This window comes from Columba livia, chromosome 16 (genome assembly GCF_036013475.1).
Source record: "Columba livia isolate bColLiv1 breed racing homer chromosome 16, bColLiv1.pat.W.v2, whole genome shotgun sequence".
Taxonomy (NCBI): Eukaryota; Metazoa; Chordata; class Aves; order Columbiformes; family Columbidae; genus Columba; species Columba livia.
The window spans coordinates 403,950-428,661 of NC_088617.1; the positions used below are offsets into that span (position 1 = coordinate 403,950).

A 24,712-nucleotide genomic window follows, 5' to 3' on the forward strand; every position below is an offset into this window, starting at 1 on the left:
CAAAATCGCACTGCCGTGTGGACAAATGGCAGTGTAAAAGTGCGGGAGGGCTTGAATAATGATACTGCTCTGCCTGTGTAAGCAGTGTGCAACAGAACTGATTTTTAAAAATGTATTATGATTCTAAAATGTTGCTATTTCATTTGTCTGGAGACTAATCGTAATTTGTTCATGCTCTTTCTACCCAAGAAACTCTTGGTTGTTGTATGCTGTGTTAGATTTATTGTTTCTTTAAGAATTCCTACTTAAAGAAAATATACTGAAAACATCTTTTTATCTGTTGAAGGGACAAGCTTTGGAACCCAAACAAGATTCGTTTCAAGGTCAGGAATCTTCAGTTATGATTGAGCAGAAGCCTTCGTTATATGGTCAGCCCTACCAAGGGCAAGGGGCAGCAATGCCCGGAGGTTTCAGCAGCATTCAGGGACAACAGCCGTCCTTCAATTCGGTGATGAATCAGATGAGCCAGCAGAGCAGTTTCCCAGTTCAGAGCATGCATCCCAGGGCAAGCGTGATGAGGCCTCGAACCAATGCACCAAAGCAGCTCCGCATGCAGCTCCAGCAGCGGCTTCAGGGGCAGCAGGTAAGCTTTCGTTCTTGCATTTACACTTTCTTCTTGTTTCAGCGTGGAATAAAGTGCACACTGAATTGTGCTGCCTCATGATTATGAAAATTGACATTACAGCAGATGACGGAAAGGACAGATGTTTCATTTTGGCAGTGCTGTTCATGCTGAGCGCCTAATGGCTGCAAGAGTGGGAGAACCTTTATTAGAACAAGCGTTTCTCCTTCATCAGCCGCCTTGGCTACCAATTGCATTGGTTCCTGCAGCATACAGCGCTGTTGCTACCGAGAGCAGGACTCCGGTGTTGAGCAGCTCCGGGTGATCTCTTTATCCCTGTATAGGTTTGGTATTCTTTTCTGAGCCTCACTGGTATCATTAAATAGGCAGCTGCATTTCTCCTGTAAATCTAAAGTTACTTCTTATTCACTGTGTTTTCTAACTAATCATTTGGGCTCATTGAAATACTGGTTTGCTTTCCATTTATTGATTTGATGTAATTTCAGGTATTTTATTAGGGCAAGAGTAGATACAGCCACATAGGCCTTAAGAGTGGGTTGAAAGCACTACTTAAAAATTGCTGCATGATTTCAGCATTGAATTCCCCATGTGAAAATGCAGTCCTGGTATCAAACACAGTGTAGAAACAAACTTGGAAGAAACTGGGATAGTGCTGTGTGACGTGGAATGACAGTGTTTAATCCTCAGGAAGCACTGCGTTAGCTCGTGGTGGTTCTGTGGCACCAGCTCCGTCCCTGTGGCTTTGGAGTTTGTGGTGGAGAGGAAGGCAGACAGGATTTTATTATTTTAAGGAAAGCTAGTGGTTATACTCTTCTGTCCAAAACATGATTTGGAACAGTCTGCTCTATATTTATTCTTAAAAAGTGCCAATTTCAGGTGAAGGAAAAAAATAAAGCAAATGAGTGCTGGACTGCGTGGAGGGTTTTTCCTTGTGTGTGTGTTTGAGCTGCTTAACCAAATAGTTCAATATTCAGGTACATCAACCAAGGCAAAAAGTAACCATTGCACTTTATGGATTCGGGAGGTCTGTAAAGAATGGGTTTTGGAGGAGTTGCCGTTACTTTGTTCAGATACTGGTATTTCAAGCTAATAGTGTTAAAATGTCTTTTTCCAAGTTTATGAATCAGACCCGTCAAGCGCTTGAAATGAAAATGGAAAATCCAGGGGGTGGCAATACCTCCGTGATGAGACCAGTCATGCAGCCACAGGTGGGATCACAGGTAAGTAATTACGACACTGCCAGCTGAAACAGTGGGTTTTAAATAGACACATCTTTTACATGTCTGTTTGGAATATGGGTCCCTCATGATCCCTCAGCATTCCTTTTTCCCCTGTACCATTTTAAAAGGTGCTTTTCTTACCTCTCTTATCCATGAGGTTTCAGAGGGATTTGTTCCTTAGGTCGTGCTGTCAATGTGTGTGTGTGTGCCAGTAGTCTCCTCCATGTAGGATATGGTAGCTAATCTACTTTATCACTGTTTAGCACTAATGACAACTTAATGAAAACCTTTGATATTTTGATGATTTTTGTAGTGGCTGTTGGGTTTTCTTAACTCTCTGTTCTGATAATGGATATGCTGGGCCTTAGAAAGAGTGTAGGGGATTTGATTGACTCTTGACATGATTTCATTTGTAAAAGTGTTTTCTAATATGATTTTTCTTTTCTCTGGGGGATAGCAGCAAGGTTTTCTTAATGCTCAAATGGTGGCTCAGCGTAACAGGGAGCTAATAAGTCATCATTTTAGACAACAGAGGATGGCAATGATGATGCAGCAGCAACAGCAGCCTCAGGCCTTCAGCCCCCCGCCAAACGTGACAGCCTCAGGAAGCATGGACAGTGCCCTGGCCGGCCCCCCAATGGCTCAAGTTCCTGCACAGCAGTTCCCCTACCCACCCAATTACGGTACGGGTACTAACATGGCTTATTTTGTCTGTGTTGCTCTTCTCACTTTCTTCATTTATTATTAATCCAAATCACCTAAATACCAATGATTCTGAAAAACCAAAAATAGTTCTACAATAAAGGCTAATTTTTCCCTTACTGTCATTGCAAGAAGATAAACTTGCAAGTGCTAGGTGATGGTAACTGTATTGTCTGTCCTTCATCTTTTAAGGACTAAGCCAACAACCGGACCCTGCGTATAGCAGAGTACCGAGCCCTCCCAACCCCATGATCACGTCAAGAATGGGACCCGCCCAGAACCCCATGATGCAGCACCCCCAGGCAGCACCCATGTACCCGTCCCCGGAGATGAAGGGCTGGCCCTCGGGCAGCATGGCCAGGAGCAGGTGAGTGCGCTTACCCTCTGAAGCTCTACAAGTGCCTTTCGTCTTGTCGACAGCGGAAGCCACGTAAAACAGCTTGTAGGAGGAAAAGAAGAGGGAAAAGGAATTCTCTCTCTGCTCTCTGTATTGCCCTTGATCCTGCTCTGGTTTAGGAAACAGACTGACTAAATGTCACTTATGCTTATCTCCATTTATTCACATTGGACCTCTGCAATCTTTGTAACTGAAAGCAACATTCAGTCTTTGAATATTGACAAAAATAACTTGGGAGGTGAAATACAGCGGTTCGGAGTAGTATTACAAAGGGTACAGCCTTAACAGAACCCTCCAAAAAGCTTAAATGGGAAATACATATGCATGCTTCTGCATATATGGAACAATTCTGAATTCCTTCGGGAGGGAAATTTCTGTTTTTGTGTTACACAGGTATTCGGTTGAAACAAGTTATTGTAAACATAGTTTTATCTCACACATTGACAGCCGGTGCAGGGAAAGCAATATATAAATATGTAAGGTTCTTGGAAGGTAATTTGATCTGCCCTTTTGTGCTTCAGCTTCCCCCAGCAGCAGTTCAGCCACCAAGGCAACCCAGCCGCGTACAGCATGATGCACATGAACGGCAGCGGTGGCCACATGGGACAGATGAACATTAATACCATGCCGATGTCGGGGATGCCTCTGGGTCCAGACCAGGTCAGTTGTACATAAGAGATGGATGAAAAGATCTGTTGACTCTTTTCCCATTGAATACAACTTGCTTCAAGCCATTCCTCTGGCTTAATCTTCTTCTCAGTTATCCTGTTTGTATTTACATCTGTGGACCTACCATTTGTACATCCCAAGAGATACCTTATTTTTGATGATATTTAAATCGAATCTATGATGAACCCAAGCTGTAGGCTGTGGGTAGCTGCTGACTTCGAAGCGTTATAGGTAGGATCAAGGCTTAAACTGCAGAAAGGATACTTAAACACTTCCGAGCCTGGAGAAACCCCAGGCAGCAAAACACAAAGACTATGAAAAGCATCTTCAGCAGACGAAAAGGTTATATATGATGGCCCTCGTGAGTCGGCCCAACAATCCTGGTAGCGCAGGATCCTCCTTCTGGCAGAAACTGCTGCTGCTACTTACCCTTTAACACCTCAGAACAGCTGGGGTGTGCACAGCAAGAACCTACGGAACATGTAGGCCCTTAATTTAAGGGAAAACAAGCTAATAAGGCACTGCAAAGAAGGCCAACATACTATTTCACTGTAGTCTTTCCACTAAATACCAAGGGATGAGCAATGTAATGTTGAGATAATCTAAATTTATTAAGTAGAAAGTACCTCATGAAATGTTGTCTAAGGTACCTAAGGAAGCAGCCAAAGTAATTGAGAGTTTGGGGGGATAAGTAAGGTATTGGAGGATGTCGATATAACAAGTACTTTTATAAAGAGGGGAGAATGGAAATGGAAGTGAAATATCCCATTCTCCAAACCTGTCATACAGTGAAGATACTCAGCATGTTTAGGAAACTCCGGGACCGCGTTTCTTTTCAGAAAGCAGTATGTTGACCAGTTTTTCAGCAAAGGTGTTTTTTAATTTTCTCTGTTGGTTGTTCCTTCTCTTCTTCAACAGAAGTACTGCTGACACCCAGACCCGTCTCTTCACACAAGAATGTGCTGTGTTAACGATGCACTAGTATTATAAAGGAAAGCTACACATTCTTCACGGCAAGTCGTGCTGGCCTTATGGAAATACGTGACTTTTCCTGTTAATCACCGTGACGTCCTACGTTACTTCATCCAGAGGAAAAAAACCCAGAAAAACCCCAACACAAACACACTTAGTAGGAGCAGTCTGTGTGCTGCTGGGTGTTGTGGCGTACAACAAGGTCCCAGTGTGTTGGGCGCTGCCGCTGGGGCAGCGGGCGGGAGGGCTGGCCGGGCAGGGGCCGCTGTGCTCGGCGCGGCCGCCTCGCGGGCGGGGACTCCCGTTTCTCTAGAACAAGATCTGACGGAGAATGTAGCTCCTGGCCTTGACTCTTTTATATTAATTCCTGAATATAAATGCTGCTTTTAATCTCTTACCCCCCCGAGTCAGGATTTCCCAAGCAGAGTAGCAGTGCACGTACTAGTCCAAAATCCTGTCCATTGAAGCCAAGGGGTAAAAAGAGAGGCTAATAAATTTAAATTATTTAAACACAATTGTGACTAATATTTACATATTGATGTGCAGCTGAGTGCACTTTATAAAAGACTGTATCCTGGATTCATGCAATATCTCTGATGAGGACAGTATGAAGGTGGGTGTACTCGTGGTCCTGCTCAAACACAGTCTCTTAAGAATTATTTGAAAAGACTGCATAATGCAATGTTTTCTGTGTGTGGAAATTAGAGCAATAATCTTTCATCTTTTTGAAAATAACTTCGGCCGACTCAAGGCACTGCCGGCTGAATCGGAGTTTTGCAGTCTTTTTGTGAATAAACTTTGTAAATACGATCTTTAAGATAATATATTATATATATGACTTTTGTAGGTCACTAACTCATTTTTGCAGAGTTCGTGAAGCTAAATATTTAACACAATGGATTTCTGTAAACTCAGTGTAGTTGAGGTCCAAATAGGTTTTCTTTTTCTCTTTTTCTTTTCTTTTTACATCCAATTCAAGGCCGTTGAAGCTGGGTGACTCGGGCCCACGTCCTTCTCCTCTTTGGTCTTCAACATTCATTATTTTTACATCTTTAACGTATAGCTTTTTATAACAGAGCAGTTGTTAAATGCTTTCTCCCTCCGAGAGCCCTTGGCTTTTTACATACGGCAGTTTGACGACAGGCTCCGCGTGGTGAGGCGTTATGACTTGTCCTGACTTTCTAGAATATGTTGCCTTTTCAGCTGATGAGTCTGATTTGTGTCTTTTTTGGTCAGTTTTAACAAACTCTAAATGTTCTTCAAAAACGTTTGTCTGTTGCAGAATATTTGTTGTTACATGACATTCAGAAACCTTTAAGGACATGAAGCCACAATTTAACCAAACGTCTGCACCTCATCGGCTTGTTCTGATAGTCGTGAATGCACGTTCTGAGCAGGTTTCTTTCACAGCAGTATTGAAGCCCGGCTACAACTTTATTCCCATTATTTGCCGATCGGTTCCCTCCTCCTCTGTTTTGGTTCCTTGAAATGAAAATCCCTTTGCAGTTTTTCCAAGTGCAACCTCTGAACTTCCACACGGGATGACCCAGAAATGTTTAAGATTCGTGGTGCTGTGGTTCTGTTGTTCACTGTGCAATGCAAAAGTGACTTCTCCCGAGTGAGTAGAAACAATTACCAGTGTTCTTGATTAACTCTTCTTGGTACTGTAAGCCAGGTGGTTTATTGTTCAAAATGTTAATGATCTTCCATTTTAACAGAAATAATTTGACAAGAAATATTGTCACAACCTCAGCACACAGCCAGTTCTGTTCCAAAGGGAACGCAGAGTCGCTCCCTCTGCTTCACGCAGGCCTGGCTCTGCAGGTGGTACGGGGTGTATTGATTAGGCAATAGTATTTATTTGACACCTTCAGTCTGCTTCATGTGTGTTTTTAATGCAAAACTTGTAAAAGCCTGAGGAACTTACTCAACAAATAGATACGTTCTAAGAAATCAGAGATGTAAGTGCTGCCTACTGAAGCTGAAAGGCAACAGTCCTTTGGTGTTTATCTCGGAGCAGAACAATCTTTATACTTTGTAGTTGTTCATTATGTTGATGCAAACTACAAGCCCTGATTGCTGTCATTAGGAGAGCTCTTGGATTAGAACTGATTTTATACATCATGCCCTTTTCTCCTGCTTTTAAATGAGTGATTCTATGTATACATCTATGTGTAACTGGTACCTGACTGACGCTATAGAGTGTCATCATTTTCTCGCCTGTGTTTAGAATGTTGGAGCTTTCCAGTACCTACTTTTGCTGAATCCAAAGAGTTTAGTTTAAGTCTGATTAAGGGGGAGAGGGAGGATGTTTAAAGAGCATTGATGGCATCTTTCTGGGCAGCACGGATCTGAAAACTGCACCTGGTTGGCCGGTCCTACCTCCTGCGGGAGCTGAAACCGACCTTCGCGCCGGTTGACCTTTAAAATGCGCCGATTCTGGTTCGGTTCTATAGCAGCAGATTTTGCCGAATGGTTTTGAAAAACCACCTGTGTAACATCTTTCAGCAGTGATGGAACCGTTAGCGAGCACAGCCACCTCTGATCACCGCTGCAGGAGGAGCTTCACTTCTGCTACATGCCTCTGTTATTCTTTCAATCGCAGAAACTATGTTTATCTACAATTTCTATGTAGTATTTTCTTCCAGTCTTGGCCTAAAGTACTGCTTTTAAAGTTAGAAAATCAGGACCATTTTTCAGTCATAAGACAAAACTATTTGAATGTTGTACCAATTAGCACACGTTTTATTTTAGAATTTATGTGCGGACTACCAGATGACAATGATACAGCAAGCACGAGATAACGTAATTCTGAGAGCAATATTTAAAAATTCTCAGGAGAAGGCATACAGTATTGAGAACTGCGTTTAAGTTTAGTTTACATTAAGTATTGCTTGAAATAGCTGTATCTTTATGTTGCAAAACAGAAAGATCATGGGGACTGATTTAGAAGAGAGCTGGTTGTAAGGCATTACTGCTCTTCTGGTTTTTGTGTTTGGATGTTAATAATGATGTAAATAAAGGTTTCTATTTAAAATCAGAACTTGGTGCCATACTGCATTAGCCGTCTAATGCTTCAGGGCTGACGGCAGACCCTAGAACAGAGGAAGCCCGGTGCCATTACCAAGGAAAACTACACGTAGCAAGTTTCTTCCCGGCTGGCGGTAGAAGTGAAGGGATGAAGGGACTCAGGACTTGGACCTTCCACTGCGAGACCCTTTTAGCAGCTGAAGTTGTGGAACTGACGTCTGGCACCGCGACAGCAGCGGCGGGAGCAGAGCTGCAAGGGGGCAACAACCGACCTTCCATGCAACAACAGCCCCACAGCTCGACATCGTGGGCAGAGGGACACAGCAGGCTCTCGAGCTCCCGCCCGGCACACAAGAGCAGCGGGACGTGAGCCACCCCCATCCTGCCAAAGGCCGACACAGAACAGGCAAGTGCACGCTCCTAATCTGACCTGGTGCTTCTCTCGCCATGCTCTGGGGAATGGCCGACAGCCAACACCTGGCTCTGGAAAGCACCGAAAATGTGTTTCTATCAGTGAGTTTAAATGTGGTACTTTTTACTTATTTGTACTGATCCAGGGCGTCAGCATCTAGCAGACGTGTCTTTGGTAATCCATGAAATCTGTAACAGGCTATAAACAAAATCAATGGCTAGATTAAGACAGACAATCAAATATTACCTCTATAATTAAGAAAAAAGCTTGCAAGCACGTTTTGGTAAGTGTATTTGACTATTCCTGTGTGACGCTCAAGCGCAGTTTTACTGTGTGGCACATACCACAAAAGGCCCCGCTGCCGCTCCTTGAGAGGGTTTTTCCTCCGGTTCTAAATTCAAGCGTGTTGTTTGCGTAGGGTGTGTGGTACCAGAGGTCTGTTTCCCTCATGGAGTAATTGCACTTGCATTTCCTAATGTGCAAGACCAGGACGGGTATTCCCGTGCCCCATCTCCATGCTCTGGCCGTCGCGTGAAGTTGTTCTGTAGCGGCGCGGCCCGCTCGGCCCGCGGCTCCCGCCCGCCTTGGGAGCAGGGTGACGTGACACTTCTACCACAGATACCACCGCCAGTGCCTGTGCCGTGACGCGTTTAATAGGGTCCTTATGAAGATACTCAAAGTGACTCCGTACACTGTGCTTCCTTAGGAAAATGATGCGTTTTCCTTTTAAAAGCCTTTAAGCAGTAACTGTCATTCAGAACATCTATGTTTTTGCAGACTGAACTAGAACTAGGTTATTCTTTTATTTGCTACAAGTATTGAACTAGCTGCCTTTTTAGAAAGTGAATGTAAAAGTTTCCATACTAAGCAAATGCTGCTTTCTCAAAGGAATTGTTTTGGTTCTGAACATACAATAGAATATTACCACGTAAAAAAACTTCATACAAATCTGATCTCATTAAAATTTAAGATGTACATTTACTGAAATTTTTCAGTACTTTTAAAAATGGATAAATTCTGAAATCTACTGTGCAACATTAAGTCACATTTTGAGAAATGGTGTGTGGGCATTCCACTCTTTTTATTAACAAAAATCTTCACAACCTGAAGGAATCGGTTTTCAAACAGTATATTGATCACTATTTACATAACCCCTCCAAGAATCTGGCGTCCTGTTAGTGAAGATTTTCTCTGATTTTCCTAGAGGTGTCCCTAGGATGGACACGCAGACGTGGAACTAGAACGTGTCCTCGGAGGAAAGCCGAGGAACATCCCGGTGCTGAGAACGCCCCACGCTGCTCGCTTCAGCTCCCGAGTCTCTGGCAAGCTCTTTTCCACCATTACCTTTACCCCAGATAGAAGCAAAAGCGTCCACGTGAGCTCAGTGTCGCTTCAGCGCTCCACCTGGCTCTGCCGTCCTGCCCACGACATGAGGCACAGCTGAGCCCGGGGCGGTCGCGGCCTCGCTGTCCGTGCGCGCTCTGCTCTGCTCTGCTCTGCCCTGGCCCGGGCTGTCAGTGCTGTCCTTGGAGCAAAATGCATTGTGGAGCAGGTGAGGTATCATCCAAAGCAAAAAGCAGGTACAATAGTGGATTTCAGAGACCTGTAATTTTGACAGCGTTTCCCAGATTTCATTGCATCTATTTAATTCACTCACCAGTGCAAACATTCTATCTATTTCAGCCTCAAAGTTTACCCAGCCCTCCGGCTGCCAGTGTCCTTCCTTCCGAGGTCAAACACGGCTCCATTCGGTCTGTACATGGACTCAGGTGCTGGCGGTTTGTGTCCTCGTGGAGCGGCGGCCGGGGGGGCTTAGCCCTCCCATCCTTCCCACAGTTGTCCTCTTTAAGATAAAACAAACACAATTCAGTGTATAACATTGCAGTAGGAAGGGGTTAGAAATATATTTTTAATGGTTCTATGCAGGAACAAAACCAACTGAAACACTGCAGAGCAGCCATACAAATAGAGCAGGTGTGTCAATCACAGCAACAATCCAGCCGTGTCTGAACTTCAACCCGTACAAAACTTTTCTCTCATTAATTCTGATTGGTTCTAAAGCCACTCCTGGATCTCTTCAGCTAGACTCAAGAGTCACCACTGCAGGAGCAAACCCCTTGGCAAGGTGAGAACGCTGTGCTGTGCCAACTAACACACCTGTACATATTTTTTTCATCACTCAATTTGAAAGCACCGTATGATTTGTAATGAACAGAAGCCTCGACCCGCTGCTGAAGGGGAGACTGAGCGCCAGTGACCGGTGCGGCAAAGGGCACTCTGTCTTTAAATCTGTATCTCGCCCTTGGGCTCTGGAAAGTCGAGAACTGAACATCGTCTTCAAGATGTAAAGGGCAGTTACGTAAGCAAACAGCAATCTTGGATTTTACTATAAAATCAGAATAAAACAAAATGTACAGATCTGTCTTGTAGTCTGCTTGCTGTTCTAACTTGCTTTTTTTCTGCATATAAAGCAAGAAAATATATTGCATTCTCTCTAAGAAATTCCCATCAGTTCTGCTCTTTCTGGCAGAGACCACGAGGTGGCTGCTACAGGTTGAAATTTAGGCAAAACCAGCACCACGGTCTCCAAGTTTTTACCGGCAGTCAACCAGAACTTCTTCACCTGAGCACCCGCCTTCGCTCAAGGTGGAAACTGCCCTGACCTTACTGCTCCTGCGTTCCCAGAAAACGTCCACCCCGAGCTGCTGTACCGCAGCAGTTCCCTGTAACGATGGCAGCATTGTATTTCTTGCATAATCTACAAGATTTCCCACTCCAGCATCCCATGAGAATAGAAGGTTGTTAGAAAAGCGCTGCATGCAAAGGGAGAAGCGAGGGAAGGACAGGGCAGCGAAAGCTGAATGCTTTTCATTCCCTGCTCCCAACTCACAGTGACTTGGCAGACGATGGTCTCCTCACGTCTGGCCACTTTCGACGCTGAAACTGCCTAATTTTCAAGCAGCAAAAGGAGAAAAAAGTTAACCATCACCAAGCAAACCACCAGCGCCACAGTCTGGAAGATGAGGAAGGAGACAAGTTTAGCCTGAATTTTGACCCAGATTAGAACATGCTGTAGCGTCGGAACAGAAATAACGCTGGCGCTCCAAATAACGGGTGGAAACAGCCTGCGAACGCCGTTCCGGGCCGCGTCTGTCCTGAGGTTCCCAACCCCTTGCTCCTCGCTCCTTTAGCACCAAGGTGGTACTTAAGCATAATAATTTAACTTTAAAAGAATGTACCTGTATTGCTCGTAGCTTCCATCTTTAAGTCCTAGATGGGGAAAAATGAATGACATTACTAACCAAACCATTGCCTGCAGCAGAATAAAGTATCGGGTAAGGCACAGTTCTTTAAAAGACCTAAGCATGTTAACAGATTAATGTGTATTGCCGTGACAAGTATTTCCACACATGTCAACTGGAGCTGCTATTTTTTGTATTTAATCCCTTATTCTAGGTAAAACAGGTTGTAAATTGGGATAGATACGTTTGAATCTTTTCTGTAAATGTCCTTCAGTGGTGTATTTAAATGCCAGAACCTGTTGATTTCAAAATGTACAGTTCTACATGGTGCACATATTAAATAAGACCCGAAACAATATTTTGGGCTTTGTCGCACTCAGATAACAGCATTTTTGGGTGGAGGTGTTGAAGCTCTAAAGGTTATGATTTTCTCGAAAATAGCATTTCGTATGTCAGCTTAATTGTACTAAAGGGTATAAGAAATGCAATTTAGAAAGAAATACATCTTGGCAATAATCCTCACTACACTACTGAAGTATTATTCTTAAGAAACATTACATGGCACAAATTGAGCAAATATAAAACACGGAGCATGCAGCCATCAGCCTCGGCAGGACATTCCAGTACAAAGAAACACTGCAATCCTTCTGACCAATACGTTTTATACTGAAGTAAGAACCCGTTTCCTTGAGTGTAACGGGAGCGGCACTTACCCAAATCCATGCTCCTGGTTCTTGGGTTGCACTGTTTATGCCCTTTGCAGCTTCTTAGTTCCATGAGCTGGACGTGCAGTTGATTGAGAACGTCTCTATCGAGCGTATTCACCGCATTAATCAGCTGCGATAGACAGGGGTTCCTGTTAGTAACTAGTGCTCGGTAGTTTGGTAACTTTCGTATATGGAATACATGTGGTTTACTTGTAACAGGAAAGAAGTAAATCATACTACGTTCAATGATCAGGCCTATCTAGAATACGTCCTGCACCAATCCCGCACCACTTCACCTTATCATCAGTAAGGAACAATGAGAGCTGTTCCGTGATCACATACCTGATATGGATCGGTATTGAGATCAAAATACTCCAAAAATCCAGTAGCAAATTCACAAAACAAGAAGTTGTGGGTCTCGTTGATTGTCCTCAGACACCAGTACGTGTTGTTGTTGGCGCTGGTACAGGCACAGAAAGGGCCCACTGCAAATTGAAGAGTTATAGAACATGAGCTGCATGCCGCTGTCTCGAGGCGCTGTGACGATCATCTTTGTCTCTGGCATTGCGTATCCACAGACAGCTCCTCTCTCCCCGCGGGCTCCGAAGCAGAGAACACGTCCCAGCGCTGGTTCTGCGCGCCCGGCCCAGGCGGCAGCGCTGGCCGAGCACCCGCTGCTTCCGTCCGCTCTCCCCGGGAGCCGTCCGGACGCGGGGATACTGCGCACGTTTGTGCTACACGCAATACCTGCAGGTTCTTATCTGCAAGCGGTTTTCATTTAACTGCCTTGCCTTTTGCGCAAGGATAACGCCAACACACACCCAGATCGCTCAGTATGCGGAAGGCTGCGTAGCGGAACAGGTAACTCCTCGTAACCCGGCGCGCGGCCGCGGCTCCCCGTGTCCTTACGTGTCCAGAGCGGAGCGGTTTGCCAGTGCTGGTTGTCGTGGGTGAAGCAGGTCAGACCGGGCATGCTGCACGTGTCATTGTTCTTTATTCTCTTCAGCAGTTTGCGCAGCTTCTTCTTCCGCCGTTGCTCTCTGAGCAGCCACAGCCTGTCCTTCTCCTGTAGGGCTTTCCTGCACACATGAAACACGAGTGTCATGCAGACTCTGTTAGACTTGAACACACCTAAAAAAACGAAGCAGCTAATAAAATAAGTGCCTGTGAGGGAAAGGAAGAACTGGTATGTTTTAATCAAATGGTTTCTCTTCCAAATGGTTCTGGAATTCAGTGCAATTCAATGGCACTGAAAAAAAATGAAGCCAAAGAGGCTTACAGGCTTGCCTGAAGTCTGCGATGTGACACTTCCAAACCAGGTACCTTATATCCAGAGTTTACAGGCATTTCAACAAAGACTTCGTTCCCTGCCCTGTCCTGTGTGTTTGTTCTCTTGAATACAGGATAAATGAAATACTGCCCCTCTTGCTTAGTTTGTAACTTGTGTGCATGGACCTTGTGTTCACTTCTTTGTATTTCCTTTTTCACTTACTTGAAAGGATGAAGACTGGATCCCTTGTGCCTCAGTTTGCTCCTGTGTTTTGAATGGTAACTGGAAAATAAAACCAGCATTGTTGATGAACAACAGAGAGACAACACTCCTGTTCACAGCACACTTCTGCACTGGATCTGAAGCAGATTTAATGCAGTGTCGCTTCAATTCATTCATTCGGGGTATGTGGGGAGCGCAAAGCAGCCCCGTGACGCTGCAATACGGATCAGCTACAATTTCCAACGTTAGTTGTCATTGGTTCTTGTTCCCCTACACGGGGCAGATTAAAATCAATAGACTTTTAACTCAATTACAACATTTCTTCAACTAAATACTCACTAATTTGTTCAGATGATAAGATGACAAGCATCTTCCTGTCATTTTCCTTCTGAATGAAAGAATTTCAATACCAGGTGTACTTGGTAGGGTTGGTGTTTGTTTGGGGTTTTTGTTTGTTCTCCCCATTATCACTACCTGGACGTTCCAGGAAAACTTTCACAGGATGCACGGGACGGTGGTGCCTACGCGCTCGGATAGGGAGGGCGCAGGAGGCGGCCAGACGGCTGCCCAGCTCCTCCCCCGCGCGGCCGACGGAGCAGCGTCAGCCAGCACCGCGGCACCCGGGGGTCCTGAGCCCTCCTGGGGGGGCACCGCCACCGCCGCGCACTCAAACAGTGGCTCCCGAGTGCGCAAGAAATACCTGAGCTTGTGACAGTCGCACTCCTCAGGCCGCTTCTTCTTCAGATGACCTCTCACCTCCCTCAGGTTTTTTATTTTATTTTGCAAAGTTTCAATCTAAAATAAATAAATAAATAAAGATACCAGTTAAAAAAATACATCCGGATTTAGCCTTTTTCTGACCTGCTCAAACCCATTCTATTGTCACCAAATGCTTCCTTTTCAGCACCTCCCACGAATCCCAGTCCCACCATTAACAGCGGGAGGCGCGTCCCTGCTCCGGTCCCTGCTCCGGTTGCCGCTGTGCCGAGGAAGCGCGGGGACGGGGACACGCAGCCCACGCACCCTCCTGCTGCCACGGGACCTCATCCTGTGCTCCCCAGCGCATCGGCAAGGGGAGAAGGTGACTCAAAGGAAAATGAAGCCCTTAAACTCCAGCCCGTTACGCAGCTGCGAAGGGGACGGGGAAGCTCTGCAGCCTGCTCTTCAGAGCTGCTGAGGACGCGGCGCAGCAGCGCTCCTCACTCTGCACGGCAGCCTTTGGCGGTGCCCGCCCGCACAGGACATGGATCAGCAGCTCATTGCGCCACAACACCGTTTATTTTTAACTGCCCATTTTTTTTTCAGGAAATGAAACTCTTGCTTTGTTCAGCCCAGCACACAGCACAGCCCATTTCCACCCAGATGGGTGTTACGGGCTTCTACTCCAGTTCATTACACAGCAGAAAAAACAGAGTAATCCAGCATGACCAACAAAGTCACTGCAAAACCACCACGAGGCACCAGTGACCGGGAGTCTAGTGGAAGCGCGTGGCTGCTGAAGCACAGACAGGACAGCGTTCAAAACACACACACAGAACCAGCCCTGCGACCCTGCACCAGGAGCACAGCAGGACACGTGCCGGCTCTCGTTTGGTTTGGCACTCCATACACCCTACATCTCCAGAAAAAGAGTTAGTGGAGCATAGTAATACTGAAACTGCCCTTTTCTAACTCTAGCAGAGCTCGTACGTTTTTCAGTATCTGCCTTGCTGCGTGTCAGTCTGCACCGTCCCAGGAGGCCGACGAGTCCCTACGCAGGACTGTGCTGTCAGCCCGCGGATTCGGTGACATTACAGGAGGTCTCTCCATTTACCCTTCTCTTTGGCATTCGTTCCATCATTATCTGGTCTTTAGAAGACTGTGTCTTTCATGTGCAATGTGTGAGGGGTTTGAGCTTATATTCTTCGATATTAGTGACAAAAATGTCAGATTAATTTTATAGGCAAATTTCACTATCTCCAGGTACTTCATATCCACAAGCATAAGGAAAACGAATGCAATTCCAAAGTACAAGGAAGCAAATAAATAAATCTAGAAGCACCAAAAGTAATGAATCTCACTTTTCCCGGGGTTTCTGTTTGACAGCTGAAGGCCTCGTTTTGGGGGCACCCCGGGGAGCAGGGCTAATGCCACGTGGAAAACATCCAGGTGCAGCTTTTCCCAGGGTGGGAACACTTGCGAGTCTCTCATTTATCTGATAAGGCTTGTGATATTTCTCAGCTGTCCCTTCAGTTCCAGTTCCCTCCTCCACTCAGCATCTCGTCTTCACAACCTCATAACTGCTTGCCTCTGCAATATCTATTCTGAAATCAGCCAGCACGTTCAAGAGGTTCCGGGGCAGGCAGACACACAAACACGTCAGCACGACCCCGTGCTGGAAACGCACACCCACAGCGCGGGGCCGAGAACGTCACCGACCTCGTGGTCAATGTGCAGTTTATGGTCCTTCCAGGCTTGCAGAGATCGGTACAGATCGGTGTCGCACTGAACCGTGTCGTTCTCCAGGATATAGCACCTGGCATGGAGAAGCAAACAAGGTTTATTACAGTGGATACACACAGGGTAATGCAAACAGCTGGTTTTAATAACATAACTCAGGACAGATGAGAAGCCAGACTGGAAATGACATGTGAAATTCAAACGATGTTCACTCAGGAGAAGCAGAGCGTGCCGGGAGCCAGGAAAGACGTCTCGTTGGAGTTGCCATGGAAATTTTCAAGGAGAACGCTGCTATCGAGCAGAACCTGGTGACTGCTTAATTTCTGTATGTAAATTGTGCTGCAGAGTTCCTGCTCATTCATTAGCCTGTCTACATAAATAATCTCTACTAACCAGAAAGCACTGAAAGCATCACTCAGAACCGACCTCCCAATGCATAATCAAGTGATATGGGGCTAATGGCAAGGATAAAGTACTTCTTTATAAGATGTATTATCATAATACATCACTATATCATAAACCAAAGGAAGAAAAAAGGACACAAATTTTGCTGTTTTCTACAAAAGGGATAAATTTTTTCAAAGATATCTCCCCGACTTCAAAGGCAAAACACCCTCTGATAATTTTAAGTGCTTATGTTTCACTAACTTTAATGCAATCCAGATTTTAAAATTCTTTCAAATAACCCATACAACCAAACAAAAAACCACACGCTTGACAAATGTATGTGAGAAGTTTCTTAGGGTCAATAGATACCAGGTAGTCATTTCTGAATACGTGTTCAAATTAAAGCTCAGTATGTTCAGTACTCATGTATCTCCCTTAAAGCGCCTCCTGCATGTCACCCCTGCCTCCTGTGCTGGGGACTCCTCAGCAACTGCACACAACCTGACGGTTCCTCCTATGGCTCTGGGATTCACCCAGCAAAACGGCATCAATTTAACTGGTTCAGAAGAAAAGCACAAATACTGATTTACGAGTCCTGCACATTCACGAGAGCTGAGATAAGAGGGCACGATCCTCCGATGCCCACCCAGCTACATTTCCTCATGTCAGCGAGTCTCTCGCCCTGTAGACTGAAGTCAAACGGAAACCACGGATGTCAGTGCAGCTAACTGGCTTGTGCATGTTTACATGAGCTACTCATTAAACAGCTTAATGCATGTAATCAATAATGTTTGGTGGATTTCGTGATAATTCACAAGCAGAAATGGTGAGTAAACTAATTAAGTACAGTTGAAGAAACATCATGAGCCCCTAGACTTGCATGTGAGGAACAGACTGAGCTACTAAAGTGCCCAGACAATTCCCTCACCTCTCTCTCAATATGTCCCATTTCCCAGTGCTCCTGGGCCGTGCAACTTCATTTGTAATTAATATAGATTTTCCTTTCCTCGCACTGGCTACAGAAAGCCACGAGCGGCTGCTTCCCCCCTTGGGGCTGGTTTGGTGTTTGAAATACAAAGCAACCCGGGACACCAAGGGAGGCGCCGCCGCACCGGGGCCGCTGGTGCGCAGCAGCGGGGTCTCCCCCGTGGTCCTCGCAGGCGTGCGCAGCTGCGCCGCCCGTCTGCGCCACCGGAGCGCAGCGGACTGGAGAGCCCCTGCTGCAGCTCCTCAGGCCCCTCTGCACACCGCAAAATTAAAACTAAACTGAAAACTGTTGTACAAACGAGAATAAAAATTTTAGTGAAGCTGGACTGGGCATCCGAGGACACGATGAGCTTATCACAAGTTAACGCCCATTTACACAGAGCAGCCACTTCAGCAGCAAAAGCTTTTAGAAATACATGATGTGCACTCACCTGTGAGTCACTTTTATCAGGTTGGGGGCCGTATACTCTGCAATGCCACCAGTCCCACTGTACTCCCCCGTGTCCTTCTCGTCCTCCTCCCTCTCCATCGCGTGCCGCTTGGTGACGTTTCTCAGCGAGACAGGCTGGTAGCCATCCTCCAAACCCAAGTTATAAATGGCTCCATCCAGCTCGACAGACACAGAACGGATGGAGCGATTCCGGACATAGCTTGGTTTGTATTCTGCACGGAAAAGGAAGTGAAAGTATTAAGGAGGGGAGAAACAGCATGTTACAACTGGGAGAAAAAAAACAGCCCATACTGTCACATTTGGAATTAACCGGATGACAAATGGGGTTTGTAGCAGCTGCCCTCAGAGCTGCTGCTTCAATAGGTTTTGCAGGGACAGGTGGACACCTTAAGGCAGGACAAAGTGGGGCAGATGTAATGCAAATGCACAGGAATGGCAGAGGGGAAAGAAAATGTGCTTGTCCAGTATCACTTGGAGAGCAAACGGCTCATCCAAAGTCTCAGCTCTGCCCAGGTGTCACTAGATGGCGGTAACACACCAAACCCACCCGGGACAGCAGCCGCCGGGTCCCCCCACGGTTCTCCACAACCCCCAGAGCGAGGGCTCCCGCAGCGCTTGCTGAAGAGGTCCCCGGTGCTCGGCCTGAGCCTCTTCTCAATTCCATGCTCTTTCCTCAAGGTTAGATGCTGGATTTCTTGAGAGTGATTAATATCTGAATCTTTATCCAAACGTAATTCTTTTCTTCGCAGTTATTGCCCCGATGCGCAGCCCCGTCGGTGAGTTGGCACAGGGGCAGCGCCCTCCGGCGCTACGCACGCCCTCAGACTGGGCTTCTGCATCTGCAGCCCAAGGCAAAACGAACCGTTCGCTACAAATTGTCATCATGGAGTATGAGATTCTCATTGATCTTTTCACCGCTACTGCCTTCCAAAATTCTCTGTCCCGCCCAAATCCCCAGAGCTCCTCTACTGTTCGGTCTGGAATGGCAGAAATAGATCCTAGTTACAGAGTCCAAATCCATACCGAAATTTCCCTGCTGTATGACGGAGGCCATCTCAGACCATACTTCCTGCTCACCGCCAATGACTGCTGAGAGTCACTCATTACACTGAGCACAATCATCTCATTCCTTGAGAAAAAAGTACAGCCCAAGTCCCAGAGCCTCCTCTCCCCTCCCCTCTCCTCTCCATCTCCCTCTCATTCTCCTCTCCTCTCTATCTCCCTCTCCATCTCCATCTCCATCTCCTCTCCTCTCCCCTCTCCTCCAGTCCTCGCTCTGTGTATGAGACCTGGAGTCGCCCAAGACACCACTGCCAGCAGTCGGGCCCCTGGCTGCTCTGGTCGCTCACCGGCCCGCGGCGCTGACTCCTCCTGCAACCAACCAGTGTGCCCAATGAGAAGACACATCTTTCTTGCAACCCCAAGCTCTGCAGAAAACCCAGCTTTCTCTATGGGGTAATATCCGTAACATCCCCAGCAAAACGGGCCAAAAAAAAAAAGGGGGGGGGACGTAGAACAACCAAAATGGACCAAAGAAATACTACGTCAAGTGGCATGCTTCGGCATTAACACAGAATGACTTTTTTCAAGAAGTCTTATGCTAATCCAAAAGGTCTCAAAAGCCATTTTGCAGACTGTGAGAAGAGAAATAAACATCTCCTCCCACCTCAAACTGGCCCAAGCACCAGATTCTTGTCAGCGCCACACGCGGAAAGCAGAACACCAGCTGGATTGTCGGGCTTTGCACATTTTCCTCCTGTGGTTCCAAGTCTATTGCTGATATTAAGCCAGGTGAGTCACTGCTCAACAGGGGAAGAGAAAATAAGAAAGAGAAAAAAACCCCAAACCAGCCCCATTCCAGGCAGCCAGTCAGGAAAAGTTTGACTAAATGAGAAGGAAACTCCCATCTTTGTAGAAGGAGGAGGAAGTTCCAAAAAGCTACACCCTGACAATTATATTCAAAGCATAAACTCCCACTTCTTTAATTGTTCCCTCATTTCATCCTGTTAAGCTCAGCCAACTAACAATTCACCTTCTCCCCAGTGCGACAGGCCAGCGCAGCGCTGGGCCCGCGGCAGCCGCGGCCACACCGCCCGAGCGAAGAACAACGCGAACCGGGGCGCCCGGCCCCGCGGCCAAACCAGCCGGGACGACTGAACACACACAGCGGTCTGGTGACACAGCCCAGGCGACTGAACACAGCGGTCTGGTGACACAGCCCAGGCCGACTGAACACAGCGGTCTGGTGACACAGCCCAGGCCGACTGAACACAGCGGTCTGGTGACACAGCCCAGGCCGACTGAACACAGCGGTCTGGTGACACAGCCCAGGCGACTGAACACAGCGGTCTGGTGACACAGCCAGGCCGACTGAACACAGCGGTCTGGTGACACAGCCAGGCCGACTGAACACAGCGGTCTGGTGACACAGCCCAGGCCGACTGAACACAGCGGTCTGGTGACACAGCCCAGGCCGACTGAACACAGCGGTCTGGTGACACAGCCCAGGCGACTGAACACAGCGGTCTGGTGACACAGCCAGGCCGACTGAACACAGCGGTCTGGTGACACAGCCCAGGCCGACTGAACACAGCGGTCTGGTGACACAGCCAGGCCGACTGAACACAGCGGTCTGGTGACACAGCCAGGCCGACTGAACACAGCGGTCTGGTGACACAGCCAGGCCGACTGAACACAGCGGTCTGGTGACACAGCCAGGCCGACTGAACACACCGAGTCTCATGAAACACAGCATAAAAATCCAAATACACATCACCAGTATTCAGGTCACCCTCTTGCCATTCGTAATCCAGTGTGTCAGCTTTTTGGTAGTCTGTTCAAAAACACCTTGGTATGTTACCTTCACTTGTACTGCTTTGTGCCCATTGAGTGTGCAATTTATCACGTGTGTGCATGTAAAAGAACAGCCAACACCAAAGAAAAGAGTGCGTGTCAACAGGCCCGCGCTGACCTGGTCCACTGCGCGGCACAGCGGCTGCGCGCAGAGGGAAATGAGGCAATTATTTCACTCAAGACACAAGCAATGGGAACATGATTGTCAAGATCCTATCTCGTGCTGCTAAGGTTTATGCCTTACGGGTCAATGAGTGAGCTGGAGGGTATGGTATGAACTGCCTCTTCTGAGCAGAACGGGAGGAAACCCCACCATTCTGACCCCTGCTGGAGAGAGCAACTTCGCTCCTCCCCACCCTCCTTCACACCCAAACCAGAGGTGATCACACACTTAACCACCTCCTCTGGATGCTGTGAAAATCAGTTAATGTTTCAGAAGCACGACACAGATGAAAAGTACTTAAGTAAGTGTTATTAGCAGATAGCATTATGTTGCCCTCACTTAAATTGGTTTTCTCTTTTTATTTAAGTGCCTTCAATTTACTCCTGTTATTTTACTCCCTACGACTGAACTTTCTTCTGTGTGACTTCAAAAAAATAGAAGTTAATTGGACTGCAAGATCTAGTGTTATTTAAAGATTATCTGCTGTGCCACATATTTAAACAGCAAGTATAGTTGAGTAATTTCATCCTGGAACTAATAATTTTTTTCAACTAAAAATTAGCTTAGTGGGTACTAATCAGCTTGCAAGGCAAATATAATGGGAGAAAATCAATTTAAACTCTCTGTTTGAAGCTTGTGCCAGGTCATTATACAGGAAGACTAATCTGCTAAATAATTAAGGCTCCTTAGGAGTGAGACGAAAGAAACATTACAAGTGAATAATAATTCTGTGCTGCCCTTCGCCTCTTTAATCTATAATTAGACTACGTACTTCAAATATAGATGTTAGTCCGACTGAGGTTTAATACAGAGCCAGCGGAATGGGCTTTCTGAAAAAGCAGCTGACCCGTGCCAAGGCAGCCAGGCCAGCCGTCCCCGCTGAACGCCGTCCTGCTCAGAGTCCGCCCTGCGGCTGCTGGCTGCGCGCAGCAGAGCGTGGTGCAAACAAGCAGCTTCGGTAGCGAAGCGCACGCAACCTTATTAAAAATAAATTACTGCAGTAACAGCTCCAAGCATTGCAGTACCTTCTGAAAACTGGAGCATGTGCTGTAAAGCACCATTCATGTTTCATGGCCTATGTCAGGATGTGCTGCTTGCCACTACACCGTGTGCACTGCATTTCCTACTTCTGAAGGACATAAACACGCAACCCTGTTTTGGATCAAAACACTTCTCTTCCTACATGCAGAGGTGTTTTCAGATCTCATTGTCCAATATAAGGCATACTGTTTCACAGTTAGTTACACAGAAATACATTGATAGAATTCAGCACCCATGAAAATCAGGACATTATGCGTTAGGGAACAGACTCATCACATTTTTCTAAGGCAGTAACTGAAGACACAGTGAGTTCACTTACTTTTCTTGGAGAAGAGTTTCTTCCTCCGTCCAGCGTGGCTCAGCTTGTATTCATTCTCTTCACAATTGCAGTCTTCGCTATTCCTGTTGTAATACTTGGGCAAAATATTGGAGGTGCCTTTGCTGTTGCCCGCAGCTGCCAGGTTCGCCATTCCCTTGCACTTGTGCAGCTTGAGCTTCCCGCTGGCATCTTCCACGCACTGCCATTTCTGGAAGAAAAGTGTCATCGTTAAGACTGTCCCAACTGCGCTCTGTCCACCGGCCAGCTCCAGTGATCTACCAGAGGTTCCTGGTTGTGGTAAGCTGAGCTGAGGTCCATCTGTCACCCACTACCAGAACAGAGGTTTTCTGTAACCTTCCAACTGCAGACAAACAGGAACTCCTCAGGACAGTCTTGAGTTTGTTCCCTGGAGGCAGAACAACGGGAAGTTCTTAACAAATTCAATACTACAGCTAAAACCATGGAGGTGAAAAGTGATGACTTTCAGAAGCACAACTGTGGCATAAACCACGGACGCTCAAGCCTTCTCCACAGGTGTGGAAAGGATCCTTGCCCACCAGCGAGTCTGCCTGTGGCGCTGGCAGGAACCTGTGCCGCTGCTGCGCCAGAACGGCATCAAGCTCCAGGCCTGCATGGGATCTCAGCCACATCCCCCACACAGGAGAACGTTCTGGAGGGGTCCCTTCCTCTTTCCCAGTTCAAATGCCTGACAATGTGACGATTTTAATCAAGTTGTGGATTCCTTTACTGTAAAGATCTGGTCTGAGCTGATTATCTAGACTTGTCACTCCCAGTATATAATTCACTCCATCCTAAGGTGGTCATATAAAAGAGATAAGAAAAAGGATCGCCGTGCCTCTTTCTCTTCACTGACCTTTAGAAGGGTGTAATGACTGGATCAGCCATGGAAGGCTGTAGGCCGGCGTAGTGAGAGGTTATCTCCACCTTGAGTGTTTCTCTTAATAGCTTTTCCCATTCAACACCCTTGGGCTGGACAGGCCGTGCTGAGCTGCGCCTGTGAAGAGAATCGCCTCCCTCTTCCACTCAAACCAGAGAAAATCTCATCTCTGACCCCAGTTCCTTCTGCTGCTCAGAACCTGAAGTCACTTGCTGATGGGTCCTTTGTGCAAAGGAGTCTGGCCACCTCCATCCTGGCACAGAAGTTCTACCTGCTTCCCAGATACATCACAAAATTATCTCACCCACTCCTTTATTTACCAACATGCTGCTAGCTACACAGCTGGGCTCTGAGATACATCAAACCCCTCACGGCGGCAGTTGCTGCTGCTTTAAGTAGAGACTTTGGGAAACACTTCAGCTTTCTGCTCAGTCTCGAGAGGCGTTCCTCTTTTTCGTTATTACAACGTTCAAGGTCTGTGCCTCTGGGACTCACTGGAATATTGACAATTTTTCAAATAAAAGAAGGAAAAACTGCAACAGCTTCCAAGTGAGATGCCATTTTACAGCAGCCTGCAGCTCTACGAGGGACATCCAGCCATCCCAGTTCCCACAGGGGGTGCCCGGGCTGGGACCACAGAGCCAACGTGTCCCGTTTAAATTCACTCCATTGTTCGCATGGCAGAACAGCGAGACAACAGCGTCACTGTGCTTCTATAACACAGAATTTAACAGGAGTCCGAATGAACTGGCTAGTTACAGTGGATTTATCTGTGTCCATGGGAGACCCCCTCATTGGAAATGATCAGAGTTTTATGATGTCTCCACTTATTTCCTCTCAGACAATTGGATGACAGGTCTCCTGAGCTATAATGACTTCTTAGGTGCTGACACTGTGTCCAGTCTGCCGTACAATCCAGGTCTGGCCCTGTGCAGACAAACCTGGATTAACTTTCAGCACAAGGAATGACAGGAAAACAATGAGAGATACTGACAATAAGACATGGGGATCAGATCTCTTTGCACGACTGTCTTCATCTGCAAAGCAGGACACATTTACCTGGACGTGGTGTAGAGCAAAAATAACTTGAAGAATATATTTCTGAGTCTTTTTTAAATAAATGCTTAATGGCAGCACACAGACTGAGCTTTGAAGTAAAAGTTATTTTACTAGAATAAGCAATGGTTTCTTCCACAATGAAAAATGATGTAAAAATTTTGTTGCTGTTTCCCATTTCAATACACCTGAGTCTTATTTTTGAAAATATACGAACAAACTTCATTTTCTGCTCAGTAGAGTTCTATGCTGTAGGTTTCTGATACATGAAAAATGGAGATTCAACAGAAGGCAAGTTAAATGTCATGATGAGAACTAATGTAAATAAGCGCTCTGATGTGTGGCCCAAAAATATTTTCCCTCTGTTTCTTTCATCTCCTGTCAAGAAGTGATGCTCGTCTTCCCTCCAGGTGAACTGAAAAAATCCTTTCATTTCGGTGCAGTTTAAACCTTTCCAAGGCAGTGAAAACCCCTCCCAGGCCCTGCTGGGGGGCGCGCTCTACGCACCAACCGGCCCAGCGCCGAACAGCCGCCGCAGAGCCGCGGACGTGACTCCAGACGCGAACGCCGAACACGTGGAAAAGAATTCCCAAGCTTTTGACTCTTTTTCCACAAAACAGATACAGGCGTGTGTGTGGATGTGTCTGAGAATCAACAACTTACCCTTGCTCTGCTTGTACGTACAAATACAA

General features: G+C 46.5%; 2 protein-coding genes across 18 annotated transcripts in view; one reads left to right on the forward strand and one right to left on the reverse strand.

The window, feature by feature from the left end:
• Positions 1 to 7,586, forward strand: part of NCOA3 (nuclear receptor coactivator 3) — a 65,716-nt gene extending 58,130 nt beyond the window's left edge. For 6 of the 8 annotated variants that reach the window (XM_021287929.2, XM_065031708.1, XM_013367067.3 and 3 more), the window contains 6 exons: positions 287 to 583; positions 1,699 to 1,803; positions 2,261 to 2,486; positions 2,698 to 2,872; positions 3,424 to 3,562; positions 4,490 to 7,586. In XM_021287929.2, the coding sequence (XP_021143604.2) occupies positions 287 to 583; positions 1,699 to 1,803; positions 2,261 to 2,486; positions 2,698 to 2,872; positions 3,424 to 3,562; positions 4,490 to 4,501 (954 nt within the window). In that variant the 3' untranslated portion in view covers positions 4,502 to 7,586. Of the gene's footprint in view, positions 1 to 286; positions 584 to 1,698; positions 1,804 to 2,260; positions 2,487 to 2,697; positions 2,873 to 3,423; positions 3,563 to 4,489 lie in introns of those variants that run through there. The other 2 variants (XM_065031706.1, XR_010466508.1) reach the window with 2 other exon arrangements.
• A 1,461-nt stretch (positions 7,587 to 9,047) lies between these two features.
• SULF2 (sulfatase 2) overlaps positions 9,048 to 24,712 on the reverse strand; it is a 96,857-nt gene continuing 81,192 nt past the window's right edge. For 9 of the 10 annotated variants that reach the window (XM_065031731.1, XM_065031728.1, XM_065031733.1 and 6 more), the window contains 11 exons: positions 22,067 to 22,274; positions 17,671 to 17,902; positions 15,845 to 15,941; positions 14,127 to 14,221; positions 13,427 to 13,486; positions 12,844 to 13,013; positions 12,277 to 12,419; positions 11,941 to 12,064; positions 11,225 to 11,255; positions 10,876 to 10,932; positions 9,048 to 9,828 (listed from right to left, as the gene is read on the reverse strand). In XM_065031731.1, coding sequence (XP_064887803.1) covers positions 9,798 to 9,828; positions 10,876 to 10,932; positions 11,225 to 11,255; positions 11,941 to 12,064; positions 12,277 to 12,419; positions 12,844 to 13,013; positions 13,427 to 13,486; positions 14,127 to 14,221; positions 15,845 to 15,941; positions 17,671 to 17,902; positions 22,067 to 22,274 — 1,248 coding nt within the window. In that variant the 3' untranslated portion in view covers positions 9,048 to 9,797. The remainder of the gene's footprint in view (positions 9,829 to 10,875; positions 10,933 to 11,224; positions 11,256 to 11,940; positions 12,065 to 12,276; positions 12,420 to 12,843; positions 13,014 to 13,426; positions 13,487 to 14,126; positions 14,222 to 15,844; positions 15,942 to 17,670; positions 17,903 to 22,066; positions 22,275 to 24,712) is intronic. The other variant, XM_065031735.1, reaches the window with a different exon arrangement.